At 40.9% G+C, this 19027-nt stretch overlaps 1 protein-coding gene across 2 annotated transcripts; it reads left to right on the top strand.

Annotated features, from left to right (window-relative positions):
• The first annotated feature begins 854 nt into the window (after positions 1–854).
• Positions 855–12893, top strand: tlx2 (T cell leukemia homeobox 2). Of its 2 annotated transcripts, XM_070836842.1 has the most exons (5): positions 855–1660; positions 7871–8083; positions 8829–9066; positions 11855–12035; positions 12525–12893. In XM_070836842.1, the coding sequence occupies exons 1-5, from the start codon at positions 1159–1161 to the stop codon at positions 12534–12536; spliced, it is 1146 nt and encodes a 381-aa protein (XP_070692943.1). In that variant the 5' UTR covers positions 855–1158; the 3' UTR covers positions 12537–12893. The 2 variants fall into 2 exon arrangements, with proteins under 2 accessions (XP_070692943.1, XP_070692942.1); XM_070836841.1 differs by lacking the exon at positions 12525–12893 and having other exon boundaries at positions 11855–12071.
• Positions 12894–19027: the final 6134 nt, after the last annotated feature.

Genomic DNA, 19027 nt, shown 5'->3' on the forward strand with positions numbered 1-19027 from the left:
TAGAAACAAAAGAACAAACCTAATAAGAAGAGAAAAGGTGGACATGCAAATATCAAAATAAACATTTACACAGGCAATTCGACGATATTTTTAAACCATAGGAAAAGAAATCTGATCAAACAATGTATATGTAGTGGCGTGGGGAGACCATTTGTTCTTTTTCTGGCTGCGTGGTTTCAAAGATTGACCTTGAATGAACGAATGAATGAAATGATTGACCTTATTCACTATTTTAAACAAGTAGACGAGTTCTGAAGCGAAAGCACTTTGGAAACCGCTTGACCCGAGCCTTCAGTGGCGCTAAAAGGCACAAAACCCCCCGTTTAACGCCAGAAAAGCTTCAGAAAATAAAGAAAGCTGCGGCTTCTTTAAGACATCCGAGCAAAACAACTGCCCTTACAGAGGAGGAGGAGGGAGGGAGGGAGGGAGGGAGGAAGGCTGGGGGAGGGAGGGATTGAGGGAGGTTTGGCTGGATGACCGAATGGCAGCTTTTACGCAGAGGCTTGTCTCACCTGCTGAAACGCACTTCACCGTCCAGCACAACAGAGCCATCTCTCGCTCTCACCTCCAATTAATCTCCACGCCCGCGAGGTCGGCGCTTCGTTTTCGCCTCCTTCGGTTTGTTTTGTTTTGTCTCTTGCTTTATTTTGATGCGACGAGCTTGGGCACCTTACCTTGCCCTCTGCGTATGGATCGTCTCCGCCAGAGTAGGCGAACAAAGCGCGTCAAGCCTCTCCAGAGAACTGCCTCCCCCCCAAAAAAAATCACGGATTTTTGTCTGTAAGTACTCAGGATAACCATTTGGCATCTTTTTTTTTCCTGTTGCTAAACTGCCTTGTGTCCAGTTCACAGGGAAAGAACACACTGTTAAAGATGGATACGCTTTTTCTTAGTCCGACGGATAGGCATTTAATTTAGGGAAAGCCCGAGCTCACTACTGGACAAAAATAATGGCAAGATTTTGGATAGCGCTGGACACGTTATTGGTTTCCTGGGAGTAGAACAGGCCTGTGTCGATGCTTGAAATCAAAAAACAGCCAAACACTGCAGCACACATACAAACATTTCATCCCCCAAGGCGTGAAATACTATATGACAAAAATACATCCGAGCACTGATAGAATCCACTGACAAACACATCACCGACAAAAAAAAACTATGGAGCACACCGGGATCGAGGAGGTGAACCAGACGCACCAGCAGCAGCATGAGCCCATCAGCTTCGGGATCGACCAGATCCTCAACAGCTCGGACCAGTCCAGCGGTTGCATGCTGCCCAACCGGACCGGCGACCCGGATTACGCGCTGGCCTCCAACGTCTACAGCAACGGGTACAACAGCGTCTACAACCCGGCCTGCTCCATGGCGGCGGCGAGTCTGGCCGGTTCCTACAACGTCAACATGAACATGAACGTCAGTATGAACATGAACGTTAACGTGAACTCGGGCGGCGGCGCCGGTGGGGTGATTCGGGTGCCGGCGCACAGACCCATGCCGCCTCCGCCCGTCGCTGCTGCGCCGCATCCACCCCCTTCTGCGCATCCGCCAGGGATGGGACCCGGCATCCCCTCGGTGCCTGGGATGGGGATGGGGAATGCAGCAAACTTCACCTTCCCGTGGATGGAGAGCAGTAGGAGGTTTGCCAAGGACAGATTAACAGGTAAAAAAAAAAAGAGTTTCATTGTGATCCTGCAGCTCCTGTAGTCTGATTTGTGTTCCCCATTTAGACAGAAGTAGGCCAGAGGATGATAGAACCTCCAGAGTACCTCCATGCATCTCCACCTGTAGTAGCAGTATTTCACATTTCTCTCACGGCCTCACAGGTGTGAGTGGTTCATTTTCCGGCATTTGTGTTAAAAACAGCCCTGAAGCGTGCAGACTACTCTGGGCCTAATGGCCCGACAAAGTGGAGCTGATTTCATCTTTAGGGTTGTAATCTCAGTTTTATTATTCTGGAAGGGCAGTCTGATGAACGAGTGGAGAAATTGGCGCGGACATGCTGATGAATCAGTATTGAACCATCACTCTCCATTTAGAACGGATGACGGATAACAACGTCTCAGATGAATGATTTTTTTTTTTTTTTTAAATGTGAGCCAACTGAGAAAGCAGGAAGTTGAGTCATAATAGAAATAACACGTGTCAGATTATTATTCTTATTCTTATTATTATTATTATTATGCATTGAAAATATTTACCACTAAGAGTAATGCTGCATCTCTGTTTCAGTTTAGAGACACACATTGCCTGAATGCAGTGCCTCACTTTTCCGTAGCCTTCAAAATTAATCTGCATAATTCGCATACTGTAAATTCTCTGACACCTCACACTCATTTTGTTGACTTTGACTGGATTTTATGAAGCTCAGGCTGAGGTCTTCATCCACCCGGATTCTTTGCAAACGTCTCAGACGAATTTAGATGCTCCATTTCTTTCTCTGTAAGATTGTGAATTTGGAGGAAAAAAAAAGAAAAAAGAAAAGTGCCAGTTTTGTGTCCCTCTCAGATACAATGACGCAGCAATAATACAAACATTAGACAACAGCACATTTGTAGAGTCCAGACAGATTATTTTTGCTCCCTTTTTGAAGATAAAAAAAAAAATAAAATTGTACTTGATGAGGCATTATTATGTAGTTTTCCAGTATTTTCTGTAGTGCAATAGTTTAATAATCTACATTACATAACCTCAGTTTAATTATTAGTGCTAGATCACCCGAGATTTTTTATTTATTCATGTGCTTTTGTATCTTACCTGCAAAAACGTCGAAGAGTGGCATTTTTAATGCACCCGTTTATTTATTTTATTACTAATGGTGTGCCAAAGTCATCCAATTTGAAACTGTTAAGGTGGCCATCCCTGTAGCCCTGGTATGTTCAAGGGTTCAATAACTTCAAACAAATAACAAAGTACACTTCAAAACTATTAGAAGTGAAATTCTGCGGCAGGAGGACTTTATATGACCATACTGTCTTTATTTCGTGCAGCCTGTGTCACAGTCTTCTCCTTATTAACGGAGTTTATCAGAGGGGTGGTTCCTCTGCTGTTTTTCTCATGACCTCATCGTTATGAAGCTGAAAATGAAGAACATCATGGATGACCCCCCCCCCCTCCACCTCCCTCACTCCCCAACACACACACACTCACACACACACTCACACACACCTCTCCACGCATTAAATATTCACTATTCCGTTATTTCTGCCTGATTAATTATTAAATACTGGGGGACGATATGTCAACTGCAAAAAGATACAGTGTAAATAGGCTTATCAATTCTACTCATAGTCACCGAGGGCCTCTCGTTTAATTTCTCTCAGCTTTGTGTCGCTGTAATTATTTCGCAGCTTATATCTTTCCACTGTATTGATCAGCCAAAGATCAGCAGCAGCTACAGTAGCAGCACACACACACACACACACACACACACACACACACACACACACTATCCACATTTAGCCTGCTCTGTTTCCCATAAAAGTAAATCAAATGGACTATCATCTATCCTGATGGACAGAGAAGCATTTGAAATGTTTCTTTGTTTCTTGTTTTTCTCATCGCTTTTCAAGTTGAAACCGGAGGAGAAAAACGGCCCCGTTCAGCTTTAAACAGCTCAACATTTCTCCTGCCAGCCTCCAGCTCTGGCAGCCGTGGGAGGTTTTTTTTATTTTTTTTATTTTTTAGTAGGGATGTAAACGAATCCTGTAAAATAGCCTTTTCTAATTTTTCACCACTTGGCGTCCTTGTGGCCTGAATTCGTGTTATAAATCATGAGAAGTTGTATCAGACTGACTCAAAGGATTAAGCTTTGGGGTGTTGAGGAATAATTTAATCCATCTAATTTAATCCATCTCTAAAAATAAGACTTGTTAACACACTACTGTGGGTTTAACTCATCTCTGTGTTCACTCAGTTTACAGCCACGTTCATTCATCTTTTATCCCAATTCCCACCTAAATTCGTCCCAATTATTCCGATTATTAATGTTATTATTATTATTATTATTATTATTGTTATTATAATTATTATTTTTATTATTATTAATAGTAGTAGTAGTAGTAATGGTGGTTGTGTTTTGGCAACTGCAGTGTTATTTCTGCCCCCAAAAAATAGGACTGGATTTTACTTGATTTAAACATTTCTGTTCATCACATAAAAAAAAAAAGAAATAATGATAATAATTTATAATTATAAAATAATACAAACTAAGTAGTGGGAAAGCAACAACAACAAAAAAAGGCTTGTAACAATTGAATGATATGAAAACCAATTAATTACATGAAAGTTCAAAAAGTATTTTACAGCCCAGGATAGGAAGAATCATAAAGTCTTGATGTGGACGGTTTAAATCCACACACACAGACACTGACGCGAATATTTAAATATTTAAAGGTTGCTGTAAAGCAGCATAATAATCATAACAATAATAACCGTGGTTATAGAAGATAATGTGCATCGTTTGGGCATCTTGATAATAAACAGAGCCATAATACAGCATGCGCAGCTCTACAGGCCACGAAGCACCAATAAAAAAACATAATTAAACCCTTTTTTCTCTCCAATAAATCTCTGTCTGGGTGTTAATGGCAGCAGAGCAGAAAAATATGATTTTATGTCCGCGTTGAACTCGCTCCTTGTTTCCTGATTCTCGGCGTGACAGAAAACAGTGTCCCCGCCTTTTGTGCCGTGCAGTGTAATAAATAGCAATATATGTTCATGTTAAATTTCAATATCCCCTTTAGAATCCTTCACGGATATATTTATTAGATTGCTACAAAGGTAATATCCGCAGTGGGGAAGGGAGGCGCTGTCACCGAGAAGTGTTATTAAGTATAGATGGTTTTATTATGGGAAACATATTCTCCATGGTAGCATTTTATTTTTTGATGTGCTTATGCTAAATTGTATTACCCAGGCAGCAGATTCAGTACACTCCACCCATTTTCTTTTTCATTTGTTTATTTCACTCATTTATTTCTTTAATTAGCCATATTCTTTTTTTTTTCTTTTTTTGTTTGTTTCTTGCTGTTTTTTCTTTCTTTTTTGGACTCTTTTTTTAAATAGTCTCTGCACAGAAGCAACATTAACAGTTTAACTGTTTTCCAGGCTGTATTTAGGGTAATGTTACTGCATAATTATTCTTCTCGCAGAGAAAATAATTAAAAGCCCAACTTTGGATCACAACCCCCCCCCCACACACACACACACCCCCTGTGATGGTTAATGCAAAGATTTTCGCCACAATCACAGCTCATTTCATAATATTCAAAATATTTACAGTGACATTATATTGACAGGCTTCTCAATGAGCTGCAATTTCTGAAATCAGTATTTCTCAAAATACTGAGACTGAACTATAAATATATATACATATATATATATATATATTGGAAACATTTTTTTGTCATACTGCCTTATAGCTTTGTTGTGAGGATAATGCTGTAGTTAAAGGTTAGTTTGAACTCACTATGTAACAAATTTGTTTAATAAAAGGGCACAATCAAGACATTTGGGTGCCATAGACACAAGAATAGAAGAACATTATGCTTATTTCCATCTATGTAATTTCATTAGGACTGATGCAGTTGAGCAGGAACAGTCTTTTAATTTGATGTTGGTTTTGTGCTCACAGGGTCACACAAGCTCAAGCATTACAGCCTTTACTGTCTTGTGTAGCTTACAGTCCCAATAATAACAGCAACGGATAAATCTGAAGACATCCGATTCCTGAAGGGTCTCAGCCTTACACCAGTCAGTCAAAACATTAAACATGGCTGATGCAGTGTTTTGCACACTGAGGCGAAGCTTTTCTGCAGTTGGCACATCTAAAGGCTCCTGCAGCATGCTGTGTTCCACTTGGGTTGCCTCTGAACGTGCTTGTATGTGCCTGGTCCATTAGTTAGCCCGCAGATGGCCTGAAATAGCCATCTAATGCAGTATTAGTTAGCCAGACCTGCCGCTGGGAGCAACAACAGGCCTGTTCGCTCTCAGTGTGTGTCCCAGAAAGGCTGCAGATAGTTTTAGGCAACGAGACGCCAGCCAAAAAGTAACAACAACAATATCTAAATGTATATGTAGTAGAAACATCATAGAAAATTCAACATAAGAATAAGACTGTGAATCGTGTTCCATTTAAAAACATTCCACGAAGAGCAATAAGGTCACCATAAACTCACTATTAAGGGCCACAGAGGTGCTACAGTCTACTTTGCGAACCTTATAGAAATATCAGAAACATCATGGGGATTTGGTCAGTATAAACTCGTGATTAAATACCAGAGAAGCCCCTCTGTGTCCCATAAGGAGTATTAGAGGGATACGATTACCATTTATGCTACTACTGAGCATCAGAGCGACACATAATGTGAAACCTGATAATAATATTATTGGAACATTACCATAGGAGATTAAAAATAATAATGAGTGGAAGAAAAAGAACACATGGTCACCATAAATCCACCACAATACACAATAGAAGGTGGTGAGTTTTCATTTCAGGCACTGAATTTGCGTTAGATTTACACTTTATGTGACCGACTGTAACAGCACATCGCAGCTATTCATCTGTATTTTACAAATCATTTGCTCGTGTACGCCTCAATTTGCCACTCAGCACTATCAGGGGACGTTGGCAGCTCTCTGGAAACGACTGCCGGGCACATAATAGCTTCATGTTCCATTTTCCAACCAAATTGTCATCGTCTGTGTGGCAAATGAATTTTCAGGTCGCTGAAACTGTGCGAGCAGCAGCGGCAGCACGTGGCCCTCGGGGGGACACCTATGCAGATGTTTTCATATTCATTTTGGCTTCTGGTGAGCTTTTCTGACAAAACAAAAACAAATAAACACCCTGTAAGACAGGAGGCAAAACAGCTTGCTGGGGAGGAATGACACAAAGATACTTGGAGAGGGAGAAAAAGAGACAGAATCCCTTTTTTTTTTTTTTTTTTTTTCCCTCTCTTGTTGATTTCCATTCTGCCTCAGAATGAGAATGTGGCTGGGGAGTGGATCCATGGCCAGAAACGATCTCATTACATTTATCGATCTTCTGTTTACCCATGGCTGACAAAATAGACAGGATTCATAGATATTTTATGATGCAGAAGATAAGTTGTTATTAATACCGAGATACGGTGATATGTGAAAGTGAGCCACCAGGCAGTGAGGCACAGATTGAAGAAAAACACAATACAGTGGCAGGGTGCAATTCATATTTTTCAAGAGACACGGTGACAAAGCAGTTGAGAAGACGTAAAGCAGTCCGGCCAATGTATGCTCGTGCGATTTATTGAAAAGAATAAATCATTACCTCAAATCCAGCAGCAGTATCTGTAAGTTCTAGGTCATCTGTTTGGGGAAAATGATGACAAATGAGATATGGTCAATGTTTTTGTGCAAAAATTGAACATCTTTGAATTTGATTTGTCAAAAAAATCCTCCCAAAATAACAAAAGCTTTACTGTGTTTGGTTGAAAGTCTGTGAATAGGGCTGACATTACTAGTGCTATTGTTTTAAGTGGGTTAACATTATTAGTGTGGTTATTAAATCATATTGTGTCCCTCACATTGCCAGTGGATAACCCCCATTGTCTAATTCTGATTGGCTGACCAGCATGTGCTTGATTTATCTTTGTAACCCTGCTAGTTGTCATTTATTTTTCTAAATGGCAGATATCTCATTTTGGAGCAAAACCTCTCCAAAGGATAACTTAAGAGACTAGCAGTAGATTACATTAAAGCAGACTCTGTTCATCATTCAGGCTTCCATCATGTGATTAGCTGCTATGCGTCGGCGCCCGCACAGTGGCTGCTGCTGCTGCTGCTGCTGTGCTCCAGATGTGGGACCTCACTGTGTCTCCCTTTCCTTTAGGGGAGCAGGCTGAGGAGAGCCGAGTCGGAGAGGCCACAGGGGGGCCAGGGCCTGCCGGGCCCCTCTGTCCTCTCCCCAAGGGAGACATCGGCAGGGTCCCTGTCTGGAGCACTGTGGAGACATTAGCCAAATGCTATTACCCTGAGCTCGCTCACCTGCGAGACGGCAGTGGCCTTCTAGCAGACTATCCTTTCCCAAAGGGGGCTTGCCCAGGTGAGTCACCCCCCCACCAATCGTCTCCCCTACCTCACCTATCTGTCTCACACTTGATTTCTAAATGCATCCATAGATATTGAGTGTTTTTTTCTGTCTTTGTTTGTGAAAATGTAAACAATATTGCTAAAGTAGAAGTTTAAACCTTTATTTCTAATGATTTCTTTGCCATTGTTTAACTCTAGGATGCCAATTTATCTGTATCTTTTTTTTGAATTGCTTTCCGAGCTCATACTGCAGCTCCCGGCTCTCTACATGTTTCTCTATGAGTTTTCCTCTGACTTCCTCTTTGTACAAACCAGTGTGCTGCTTGGTTTTCAAAATCTGGCAGGGGAATATTAGTTGTAATTACATTTATCTTCAACTGACAGCTTCTGGGTCTTCTCTTAGACTCCCCAAACACACTGGCTTTTCCAGAGTTAAGACAAAATGGACAATAATTCTATCTAATCAAGGACTGAAAACAAAATTGTGTTAATAACACGAGCGTATATAAACAAAACCTCAAGGGAAATAAGTTGTTTTTTCATAAGCACAGATCATTCCAGTTTGGAAATGGAAATAACTACTTATACTAACAGATTAATCTTGAACCCTTACAGTCTAGACACCTCGATTAGTTACAGTAATCTCAAATAACATGGACCTCTTTTAAAGGAAGACTTCCAATCTGCAGTCCACCAAGTGAGTTGCTTAAAAATCATCAAACAAAGTCAAGTAAATCCTCTCTTGTTGCACTTTTCAGCTGCCCTGTCACCCTTCTCCGTGACCCGTCGTATCGGCCACCCTTACCAGAACCGGACGCCGCCCAAGAGGAAAAAGCCTCGCACCTCTTTCAGCCGGGTGCAGATCTGTGAGCTGGAGAAACGTTTTCATCGGCAGAAGTACCTGGCGTCGGCTGAGCGAGCCACCTTGGCCAAGGCCCTGAAGATGACAGATGCACAAGTCAAGACCTGGTTTCAGAACAGACGGACAAAATGGCGGTAAGCTTGCAGCAGGATGTTCCTTCCCTTCGAGGGTTATTCGGTGCAGTTCAGTGTCCTTTACTGGTGTGAAAACAGAGAAGAGTGACCCTAAAGTGTGACAAATCTCTCTTCCATGTGCGATATTTTGCTCATTTTTTTTTACCTCATGACCGACTTAAACGAAACAAAGAGGCATGCTGGATTTTTCAGAGGCTGTTTGTCTTTATGAGGCCAGGATGTTCACTAAGAAGAGCCACTCCTTCCAATTTAACTTGCGCCATAAATCAACAGCGCTGAATGTGTCCTGTGTTTTTGCTCTTGGCTCCAAAATGCTTACCACTGTTTTACCTTAAACACGAGCAAAATGGCCCGCAGCTGAAGCATCCGAGGCGTCGTACAACACAACACAACACCTATTTTGCTTAGCCTAGCTGCCAGTTCGAGGCCAGTTCACTTGACCAAGCACAATTACTCCTGAGCCCCCTGAAAGGCCTTTTAGAAACCTGCTGTCCAAAGCAATACTGAAACACTCACAGGAGAAATCGACTGCCAAGTCCATAGACAGAAAAAACACACACACTCCTTCACTTCATTCTAACTGTTGTTTATAGCCATTTGGAAGTAAATGAGTGGGAAATCAAATTAGGAGGCCCTGCCCATAGTTAAAGGGACAGGACACATATTTCAAAGCATATTATAAACAACTAAATTACCTTTTAGGGTTTTAATGTTTAAATGATCCTAAAGGTTTTTACTATTAGAACAGAACATTTTAAAACTTCGGCTGGTTAACATTTATGACTTAGTTTATTGGTTAATTTGTCTCAAAACAACCATAATATTGGAATTTAGTTTTTATGATACTCTTTAAAGAAAAAAAAAGGTGCATTTATTTGAAAGATTCCAACAATCCCACCACTAGCAGCGAGAAACTAAGATGCATTTTTCACTGCAAAGATGTAATAAAAATGAAAATGCTGAAAATAAACACCACCAAACTAAATCTAAGACTGAATGGCATGTCACAAGTAACGAGGGAATTGGCTAAACTCATTTTTTTCCCTCTGATTTCCTAGTTTTGCTTAGATTTATGCCATCTCCCTGTAGTGTGCACCTGATAGGATGAGCATGAGGGATGTCTTTGCGTGACGACTACGCTAGTAACAAGAGGATGATCAAATCAACAGCCACGGAATCAGATTATGATAATGCTGTTAACAATAATGTGTGGCTAATGGATGGATGTTGGTGTGCATGAAAGAGTGTTTTAGAGGTGTGTTTCCGCCTGTGATTTCCACCCGCCATTTGTATTTCATTGTTGATTTTGATGGAAAACATTTATTTATTATGGTTTGCGTTATTAGTCACACCAGCAGAAATTCAAAAGAGCCAATTACGTGATTAATTTAATATTCTTAATCTGCGTTTAGAGCATTTCTTGGTTGAAATGAGCAAACACACAGAGAGGAGAAAATGTCCCAACGATCATGAAAATATCAGGAGAATTGAAAATGAATGAAACTTCATCTCAGGAGAAGAAACAATGGATAAACAAAAGCAGCATTTCATCTACTCTGAATTTTGAAATTCTTAATAAGTTATTAATATTTTTCACTCCTCTCCTGCATTTACCTTCTCGGCTCACTTTTTTTTTCTCGACACCCACGATAATGCTGATCACTAGAGATTCTCTCTCTCTGGACGCTTAAACACTGTGAATCTAACAAGATGTATCACCTTAAACAGACATGCAGGTTTGTCAGAAAAAAGCAAACATCTGTGCTACTTATCAACAAAGCAAATGTTAATATCAGCATTCACTGACACAGTATATAGGATATATGTGACTGGTAACATAAGTTGTTCTGAAAAGAAAAAAAAACAAAACCGGTACATCTGTTTGTTTTTTTTTTCTTTTTTACCTTGAGGCAGGAAGTGTAATGTACCTCCTCCCCATGCGTTAGTCACGTCCCCTCACCAACACCTGTCACTTATCCTGATCAGCTGTCATCTGGCCTGAAGCTGAAGTCACTGGCACCCTTGTTGAATAAACACACAGTAAAAGCAGCCAGTTTGGAAATGAATACATTTTATTTGCACATTTTCAGAGACACATATAACTTTACTGCTTTTCTTTTCCCCCTGACTTTTGACTGCTCACATTAATAGTCATGATTAGCTGCCAAAGAAAAAGACGCACGCTTTAAAACACCAGAAGCAACACTGGAAACCCAGTTTCAGGCAGGCATTTCTTTACTTATTGATACTTTTGATTTTCAACAAGTTGCACTTTGCACTTTTATAATACTGTTATTCTTTCACAAACGTTTATTGAGTGTTTTTAAAAGGAGCTAGAGCACAGCATCAGTCTGATATCCTTTAATGTAGTGCTTTTCAGCCTTTTGGGCTTGTGACAGACAGTTGTTACACTTGTCACTGGTTGCATGTGTTCACCAGTTGTGACCAGATTAACTAAAATGTTTTTCTGTTCTTGTTGTACTAGATAATATATGAGGTATTCGATTTATCTGTGAGAAAAAAGGGAAAAATTAAAGGAAATATTTATTTTTGCTTGCCTAGAATATTATGTCATTTATTATGTCTAACTTGGGACCCCTTTGCTTAAATATAAATTAGAATATGTCCAGTTTATTTGGGGAAAAAAAACGTTCTCATGAGCCTTTATGAGCTTACGGGACAAACATTGCTTGGTATGTGACATTATCTTGTATACGTGCCCCATAAAAATATTATATGGGTCTTATATCTTCCTCTGTTGCCCCTTTGTGTCCCCCCCTCCGTCCAGGAGACAGACCGCAGAGGAGAGAGAGGCTGAGAGGCAGCAGGCCAACCGGCTGATGCTGCAGCTTCAGCAGGAAGCTTTCCAGAAGACGTTGAGCCAGCCTCTGCAGCCGGACCCGCTCTGCCTGCACAACTCCTCCCTGTACGCCCTGCAGAACCTGCAGCCCTGGGCAGAAGACAATAAGGTGACCTCCGTCACCTCCGTGGCATCTGTAGTGTGAGCGTGTTTGAGTGTGTGTGCTAGAAGAGAGGGAGGGAGGGGGAGAGAGAGAGAGAGGGAGGGACGAAGCTGGGAATGAAATGTGTTATCAAAGTGTCGTCAGTGTGAATGGACGAAAGGGAGGAATCTCTTCAGTCTATTTCCTACGTGTCTGACATTCAAAAACGCAGCCTCATTATGGGATTGTCATAGATTAAGGAGAATGATGCTTGCTTTGGACATTGTGCTTCCATTGATCGTTACCAGCAACATGTTGGGGGAGCATGTGTAGAGAGAGACAGCTCTCTGTTACTGCCAAGACCTACAAAACACTGTGTGCAGACTTCACAGCACAGGAGCCGCACTGACACTGCTGTTTGTCAAAATTAAGCAAGTCCACATCTGTTAATCTGAAATATCTGAAGTATGTTGAGTCATTTTCCTGCCTTACACCAAGTTTTCACTTTCCCTTCAGCTGTCGATCTAAAAGAGAGGAGGACACTTTTCCCCCTAAGTGCCAGGGAACAAATGGACACCTCTGTACATGCCCAACTATCAAGACTGTCCCCCCTTTTGCCTCTGGATCCCCCACGAGGCAATGAGACTCTCTGCCAATGATGGCAAAAAAAAGACCTCCTGTTTTTCGCTTTTGACTTTGTACAATGTAGTAAATGCATGTTTCAACCCTTTTCTGTGTGCACTCGGAAGTACCATTGAAGTCAGCTGCCGTCGAGGTGGACTGCAGTGTTCAAGTGGTAGTGGATTGGTGGAACTCCTGATGATGAATTCCTCATTATGTTCAATTTAAAGGTGTTTTATATTAAATGATATTGTGACTTTTTGAAAAGATGACAAACCTCTCTGTTTTTTTCTTCCCACTCTTTGTCTTGTTGGGTTCTTTCACTCACTGCCTGTTTGTTGCATTGTTTTTCACCATTATGAAAACAGTGCAATAATACTTTATGATTTTAACAAGCTAGTTAGCCTCATGGGATTTAGCTATGATTACACATTAAAGTTTCAAATCACCCAAAGGTAAGATACCATCGAACTGTGTCAGAAGGACAGCGCAATACCTTTTTTTATCCATAAAAACTGATGACTACAGCTCCCAGGTGCGAATGTGAAGGAGGGCGTTGCCGAAAAACAGCAAGCGTGCTCAGCAAAACTCTCCCTGGATAAATAAAGGTTTGAAAACCGATGCCAGCTCAAATTAGAACGAGAGTACAGGAGAAAGTACAAGTTGTGCTGCTGCGCCAAGTGAACATTTGAAATGTGGCTGTGTGGCTTTTGTTTGTTTTTGTTTTATTGTAGGGATTTTTTTTTTTAGATTTTACTTTAATGGAAGGGTACTTTAACGGCTGGAGTGGCAAATCCAAAAACAAAACGTCCCTCCACCTTCTCTGTTTTCCCTGCTGCAGTTTGCACGCAGCCTAATCAAGGGCTGAATGTCCACCCCGAGAACCCTTTGCTGTCTTCTTTTTTTTGCAGTGTGAAAAACACGAGATGATCAGCCCTATAAACAAGAAGCTGCAGTTTGATTTTGTTTTTTTGTTTTTTTTGGCACTGCTTTACATTGCGCTCTGCCTCCAGTCAATCATCTGACACCTACAGATGGAATGGACAAACAGTCCCTCAGACATCTGTCACATGACAAACTTTATCATCATATCTATGTTTTTTTTTTTACTTCTGACAGAAGTTTCTTTCAAGCTGGGTGTTTTAAGAACATTCAGAGTAGATGCTGGGGAAAATGGAAGCTATGCGTGCACCTAGGCTCCAATCCTTAATGACCCCATCACTATCTTTTTTCACCATCACCATTGCTGCCATTGGCTTCCATTGTTGTCTAGGTGAATCATAGACACCACCCCAGCCATAAACATTCGTTATCACCACATCCACCCTATCATGCAAACACCTATCACCCAAGTCATAACAAAAACAATCTATCTAGACGGACAGTAAACACATCATTCAGGTTCCTTGCTCGTAAATGAGCCTTCCCCACCGTGAGCCTCACAGGAAACAGGCCTTGCTGTGTCGCCCTCCTCTTCGCAGCAGCTAATCGCTCCTTTTCTTTGGACCATAACGTCAGCCTATTGTTAATCTAAATCACAAGCCTATGTGACATACTGTGAAAACTCCGGGGAAAACATTTTATACTTGTCGCTGGGATTTGCACATTATCTGGCTGCTCGAGCTTCCAGGGTTTGCAGGTTGATGAGCTGGTTCAAAGCAGCTGTCTGCAACTGCAGCCGCCCCCCAACAACCCTCCGCTTTCTCTAAAACACAGCGCCTATGTTTAGTTTAGTTTTTAAGGGCATCTTGCCTGGTTGGGATCCTGTCAATAGCAGGCAGTTCTCCAGGTGACGCCTCCTCAACCCCCACTTCCTCCGCTCCCTGCTGCTTTCATCTCTCTGTCTCGGATGCCTTGAAGACGTGACTTGGCCCATTCTGGAAAAATTCCTCCCTTTGCTGTTTTCAAAACCCTGCATTGTGTTTTACTACAGGTGCTTAAAGATTTTTCTGCTCTCTTGTCATGTCTCATGTTTTTTTTCTCACCCCCCCCTTCTCCCCCCAGTCTCTCACTCTCTCTCTCTCTTGCTGCCAAACAGCCAAGCCCTTATCCAATAAAATGTCACCACACAAGATGAACAAGAGCAAGAGGCTCAGGGTATATCAGACTTCCTATCAAGCGCCCTGTTTTGAACAGGGGCACCAAAAAAACTGTTCAGTGCATACTCTGTGTTGTGCTCTGCGTCACGCTCCGTCTGCTCCCGTCAGTTGTTTCCATTCTTGAGAAACGCAGTAAACACTGAAATCATTTTCAGGCTGCTGATGGAGCTTCAGTGATCCAGTGAGTTGAACGCTGCCAGCTTTGTGAGTCTGACTCCTAAAGAGAGGCTGATAGACATTCTCCAGCAAATGTCATTTTGCTTTTGTATCAAATGGTCACTTTACGAGAATATACAGATCATTCAGACAGTTTAACAGTAATACGAGGTGACATCAACTAATATGATCAATGATTTGTCAAACACGAACATTACATAACCCAGAAAAGGCTTTTCTCATGCACACTTGGCAGATTTCAGAAGACTTCAGTCTCTTTATTGAATCCAGTATTTTCAACGTTCACTGTCTCTGTTTTAACCCTTTCATGCATGAATTATGATAACCTCAAATGTTCTTATTCATCTTTATTCATGAAAAACAAGGTTTGAACAACCCCAAATTTTATGAAGATATTTTTACATGTCCAGTAGTAGTTTAAAATCAATACTTGGAAAATGTAGCAATTGCATGACTCCTTACATGTTACCTGATGCCCCCATATTTTTCTTACCTGCAGGGGTCTCTTTTTATAGAAGGTTTGAACAGAAAGAAATGAGCAACTTGGTGTTTCTGGCTGTCTGTCGGCCATCTTGGCTTCCCACTGGGTGCAGTAGCTTCACTGTAGTGGCTGATGTGCAACTATGCCATCAAAACTCATGCATATACAAGAAAACAGCTTTTGAACAGCTGCACACTGTAGTGACCTCTGTGCATGAAAGGGTTAACGATTCCTTATACAAAGCTGAGCATTAGGTTTGTCTAAATAAAGATTACTTGTAGTTTTCTGAAGAGTCTGGTTTATCTAACATGTTTATTTAAGTGTGGCACGAGGGCCAAAATGTTCAGTGGGAACGTCTGCAACATTTCCCCATTTACAAATGACATGATTTGATACGAGCTTAAGGGTGATATGGAAATTCTGCCTCTTTTGCTTGTTTGTTTTATGTGTGATACCAGTTGTAATGAAGTTAGGCCACAGTCCTAACAACAGTTTTCTGGCCATGACAGCTGCTGTAACCACATCATTTCGTAGGAAAGCAATACCCACCACCAACTGCCAAACTCTCTATGATTGCTGCTAATGTGTTGACATGGAAGGCTTTGTTGACAAAAGGCTTTTATGGTTCTTGACATTAACATTCTGCCACTGTATGTTCGTTATGAGTTACTTGGAAAATAGTGATTGCTTATTTTTAGAGGAACTCTGCTGTGGAGGGACAATACTGGGAGTAGAGTTAGCTCTAAGTCCACAATAGGCCCTGATAGGCATATTCACTCTGATGTTTGGTCAACTATGAAGACTTCTTTCAATATATTGCCATAAACAGGTCTTTACATGTAGGTGAAATCAGAGTTCTCGAAGAAGACACAAATGAAAATCATGGACTAGTTTTGCTCCACTAAATGTGAAAGGCTAAGCACATTACATCTCTGAACCAGAGTCAACTGAGATGGAAAGCTCGAACCAGACCAGATCAGCTTGGCATTTGATCAACCAAATGAAAACATTTTACATGACAGATATGTCAATGATTTTCACTTCATTGGTCACCAAACATTAGGAATGACTCAGAACTCTTATTAATTATTTTTTTTGTTTTGCTTTCCAATGTATTATTGCATGGGAAACACATAAAGCTTTTCATGGTGTCCAGTGGGTTCTTTTGATTTGAATTGATTGATTTTGATTCAAATGAGGTGGAGACTGTTTTGAATGACACTAACTGGTTTGACAAGACATCCATCCATCCATTGTCTATGCCGCTTATCCACACAAACGTGGGGAGAACGCGCACATGCACACGGAAAGGTTCAAGGATCAAACCTGCCGGCTAGCGGATTCAAACCTGGAACCTTCTTGCGGTGAGACAACAGTGCTAACCACTTCACCACCAAGACGGTGTGACAAAACGGATTGACTTCTTATGTTTTTGGGCACAAAAGAACAAATTAGGGTGACTGGAGCTCCAAATTGCTTGTAAAAAATGCTTTTAATGGCATAACTTCTCAAAAGAGATGCAATTTAATTTATGTCTTAAGCAAATATCTACAAACAAACGTATGAAACTCAAGACACCTTGAATTCATAGAGGACTTTTACTAAAATGATGTATGCACCTGTATTGATTGTGACAGAGACGTGGAGGGGAACACTGTTAAAAATGTTATTTTTTTTAGTACTGTAAATCAACCTTTGGCTTTTCTTTTCGGTTGGCTGCTGTAGCAGGATGCTGCATGGAGACACGACCAGCTGAGTCAAGTGAAGAATGAAGAACTCTCTCTGCAGTCTGACAGCATGACAGAGACTTCAGAGCTAACTCAACCTGCTGGCATGACAGGCTTTCATCTCTCTCTCTCTCTCTCTCTCTCTCTCTCTCTCTCTGTTTCACATATGTGCATTCACTCACGTACACACGTCCTCACTCCCATAAACATGTACAAACATTTGGACGTAGTAGTTTTGCATAGAAGAGTGCATGCAGGGACAAAAATCAAGCATGCACATGCTCACACACATACATGAACATATTCCTATTGGCATTAGTGCTAAGCCAAAAGCAAGTAGGTACATTAAAACGTCAACTTTACGTTAAATTCTTGTAACTGGAAAACGGTAAACTAAAAATTGTAAACATCGATAAAGAATATATCTGTAGTGATGGAAGATGATGAGTCAATGCGGCATCAAGTTAATATAAAAAGCAACTTCTCATATCCCTACGCCTTCAGGAATGTGTACTAAAGTGCAAAGTAAATGTGTTGAGTAAGTCCACGGGCAACAGCACCGTATCAGCCATGAGAACAGATCTGCAGACATGTCCTTTCAATCTGCGACACGTTAAAACCTTCACAAGCTTTCAGGCATGCATGAAGACGACTCATTTCTTTTGGGTAATACTGGTACTATGGCTCAGTGACTCAACACCTGCTCAATACAGGCCAGCTACTGACACACTGTGAGGCACTTATTAAACTTTGAGAGATATTTCACAATTAATCAACTCAGCTGCTGTTTCACAATTGGATTGTAGGCATTTTGCTTAAGATGTGTCTGTTCCCTGACGTGTTGTCTTTTCTAATGGAAATGAAAAAAAGTCTAGTAGTAAGATAGTCGAGGAAAAGGCTGTTTTTCTGTCTCCAAAAAATTCTGTTAAGCCCGCAGTTGGTAAGTAGACTGTCCACCTACTGAGTGGCTTCGATTCAAGCTATAAGAATGTGCTTGAGCAAACAATTAATCCTCACCTGCTTTGGGAAACTGATACTAGGAGCAAGACGAGGAATCCAGAGTGCCAAAAATCAAAAATATAGGTATGGTATGACTGAACGTATGATCCTTGGTTTTGGAGCTACATGTACAAATCAGCTGATTTATATTACTCTCAACTTAAAAGAGGATGTATGATCTTAGCTTTCCCCCAAAACAAACAGTGCCATTGATAAAATCATTTAGTGTGCAGTTTGGGAAGTTTAATAAAAGCTTCATTTCTCTCTCTAATATCTGAGACTGCAATGACTCTCTGTTTTATTATCAATACTTTTAACAACCACGGAAGACTCTTCAAAGGCAGCAACTGCCCCCTGGGCTGGACTTTTAATATCACTGGCCAAAGGCCTCTTTTATTTAGTCCAAACAGCACATTAAGCGATGGACGTAGGGGAGAATATCCCAATCTTAATATAAAAGCTGTAATGCTTATTGGAGGAAGTCTTTACACGGAAGATTAGGGAGATACAAACAACTATATAAAGACCACGCAGATAATCAGAAAATTGGTGGAGGTGGGATCTATCTATCTATCTATCTATCTATCTATCTATCTATCTATCTATCTATCTATCTATCTATCTATCTATCTATCTATCTATCTATCTATCTATCTATCTATCTATCTATCTATCTTTAACATATACTAATACTATAATAGTTTTAGTTTTTGTAGATGTTATTTACTTGTAGGACCCTAAATCCATATTACGACATCCCCATCTAGTGTTCATCCTTTAACATTTACCAAATGTGGTCCCGCCCAAACTCCAATTCAATTGGCTTATTTTTTAGGTCTACGTCAGTATGTTCTGCTTATTCATTGGCTTGGCGACGTGTCTGTCACGCCAGTTTACGGAAGTGTAACCACCCAC

This window comes from Pempheris klunzingeri, chromosome 9, assembly GCF_042242105.1.
Source record: "Pempheris klunzingeri isolate RE-2024b chromosome 9, fPemKlu1.hap1, whole genome shotgun sequence".
NCBI classification, from domain to species: Eukaryota; Metazoa; Chordata; class Actinopteri; order Acropomatiformes; family Pempheridae; genus Pempheris; species Pempheris klunzingeri.

Coding starts and splice junctions, on each gene's coding strand:
- tlx2 (XM_070836841.1), top strand. CDS start 1,159: ATGGAGCACACCGGGATCGAGGAGGTGAACCAGACGCACCAGCAGCAG. Junction 8,084..8,828: donor CCCAAAGGGGGCTTGCCCAG/GTGAGTCACCCC, acceptor TGCACTTTTCAG/CTGCCCTGTCACCCTTCTCC. Junction 9,067..11,854: donor AACAGACGGACAAAATGGCG/GTAAGCTTGCAG, acceptor CCCTCCGTCCAG/GAGACAGACCGCAGAGGAGA.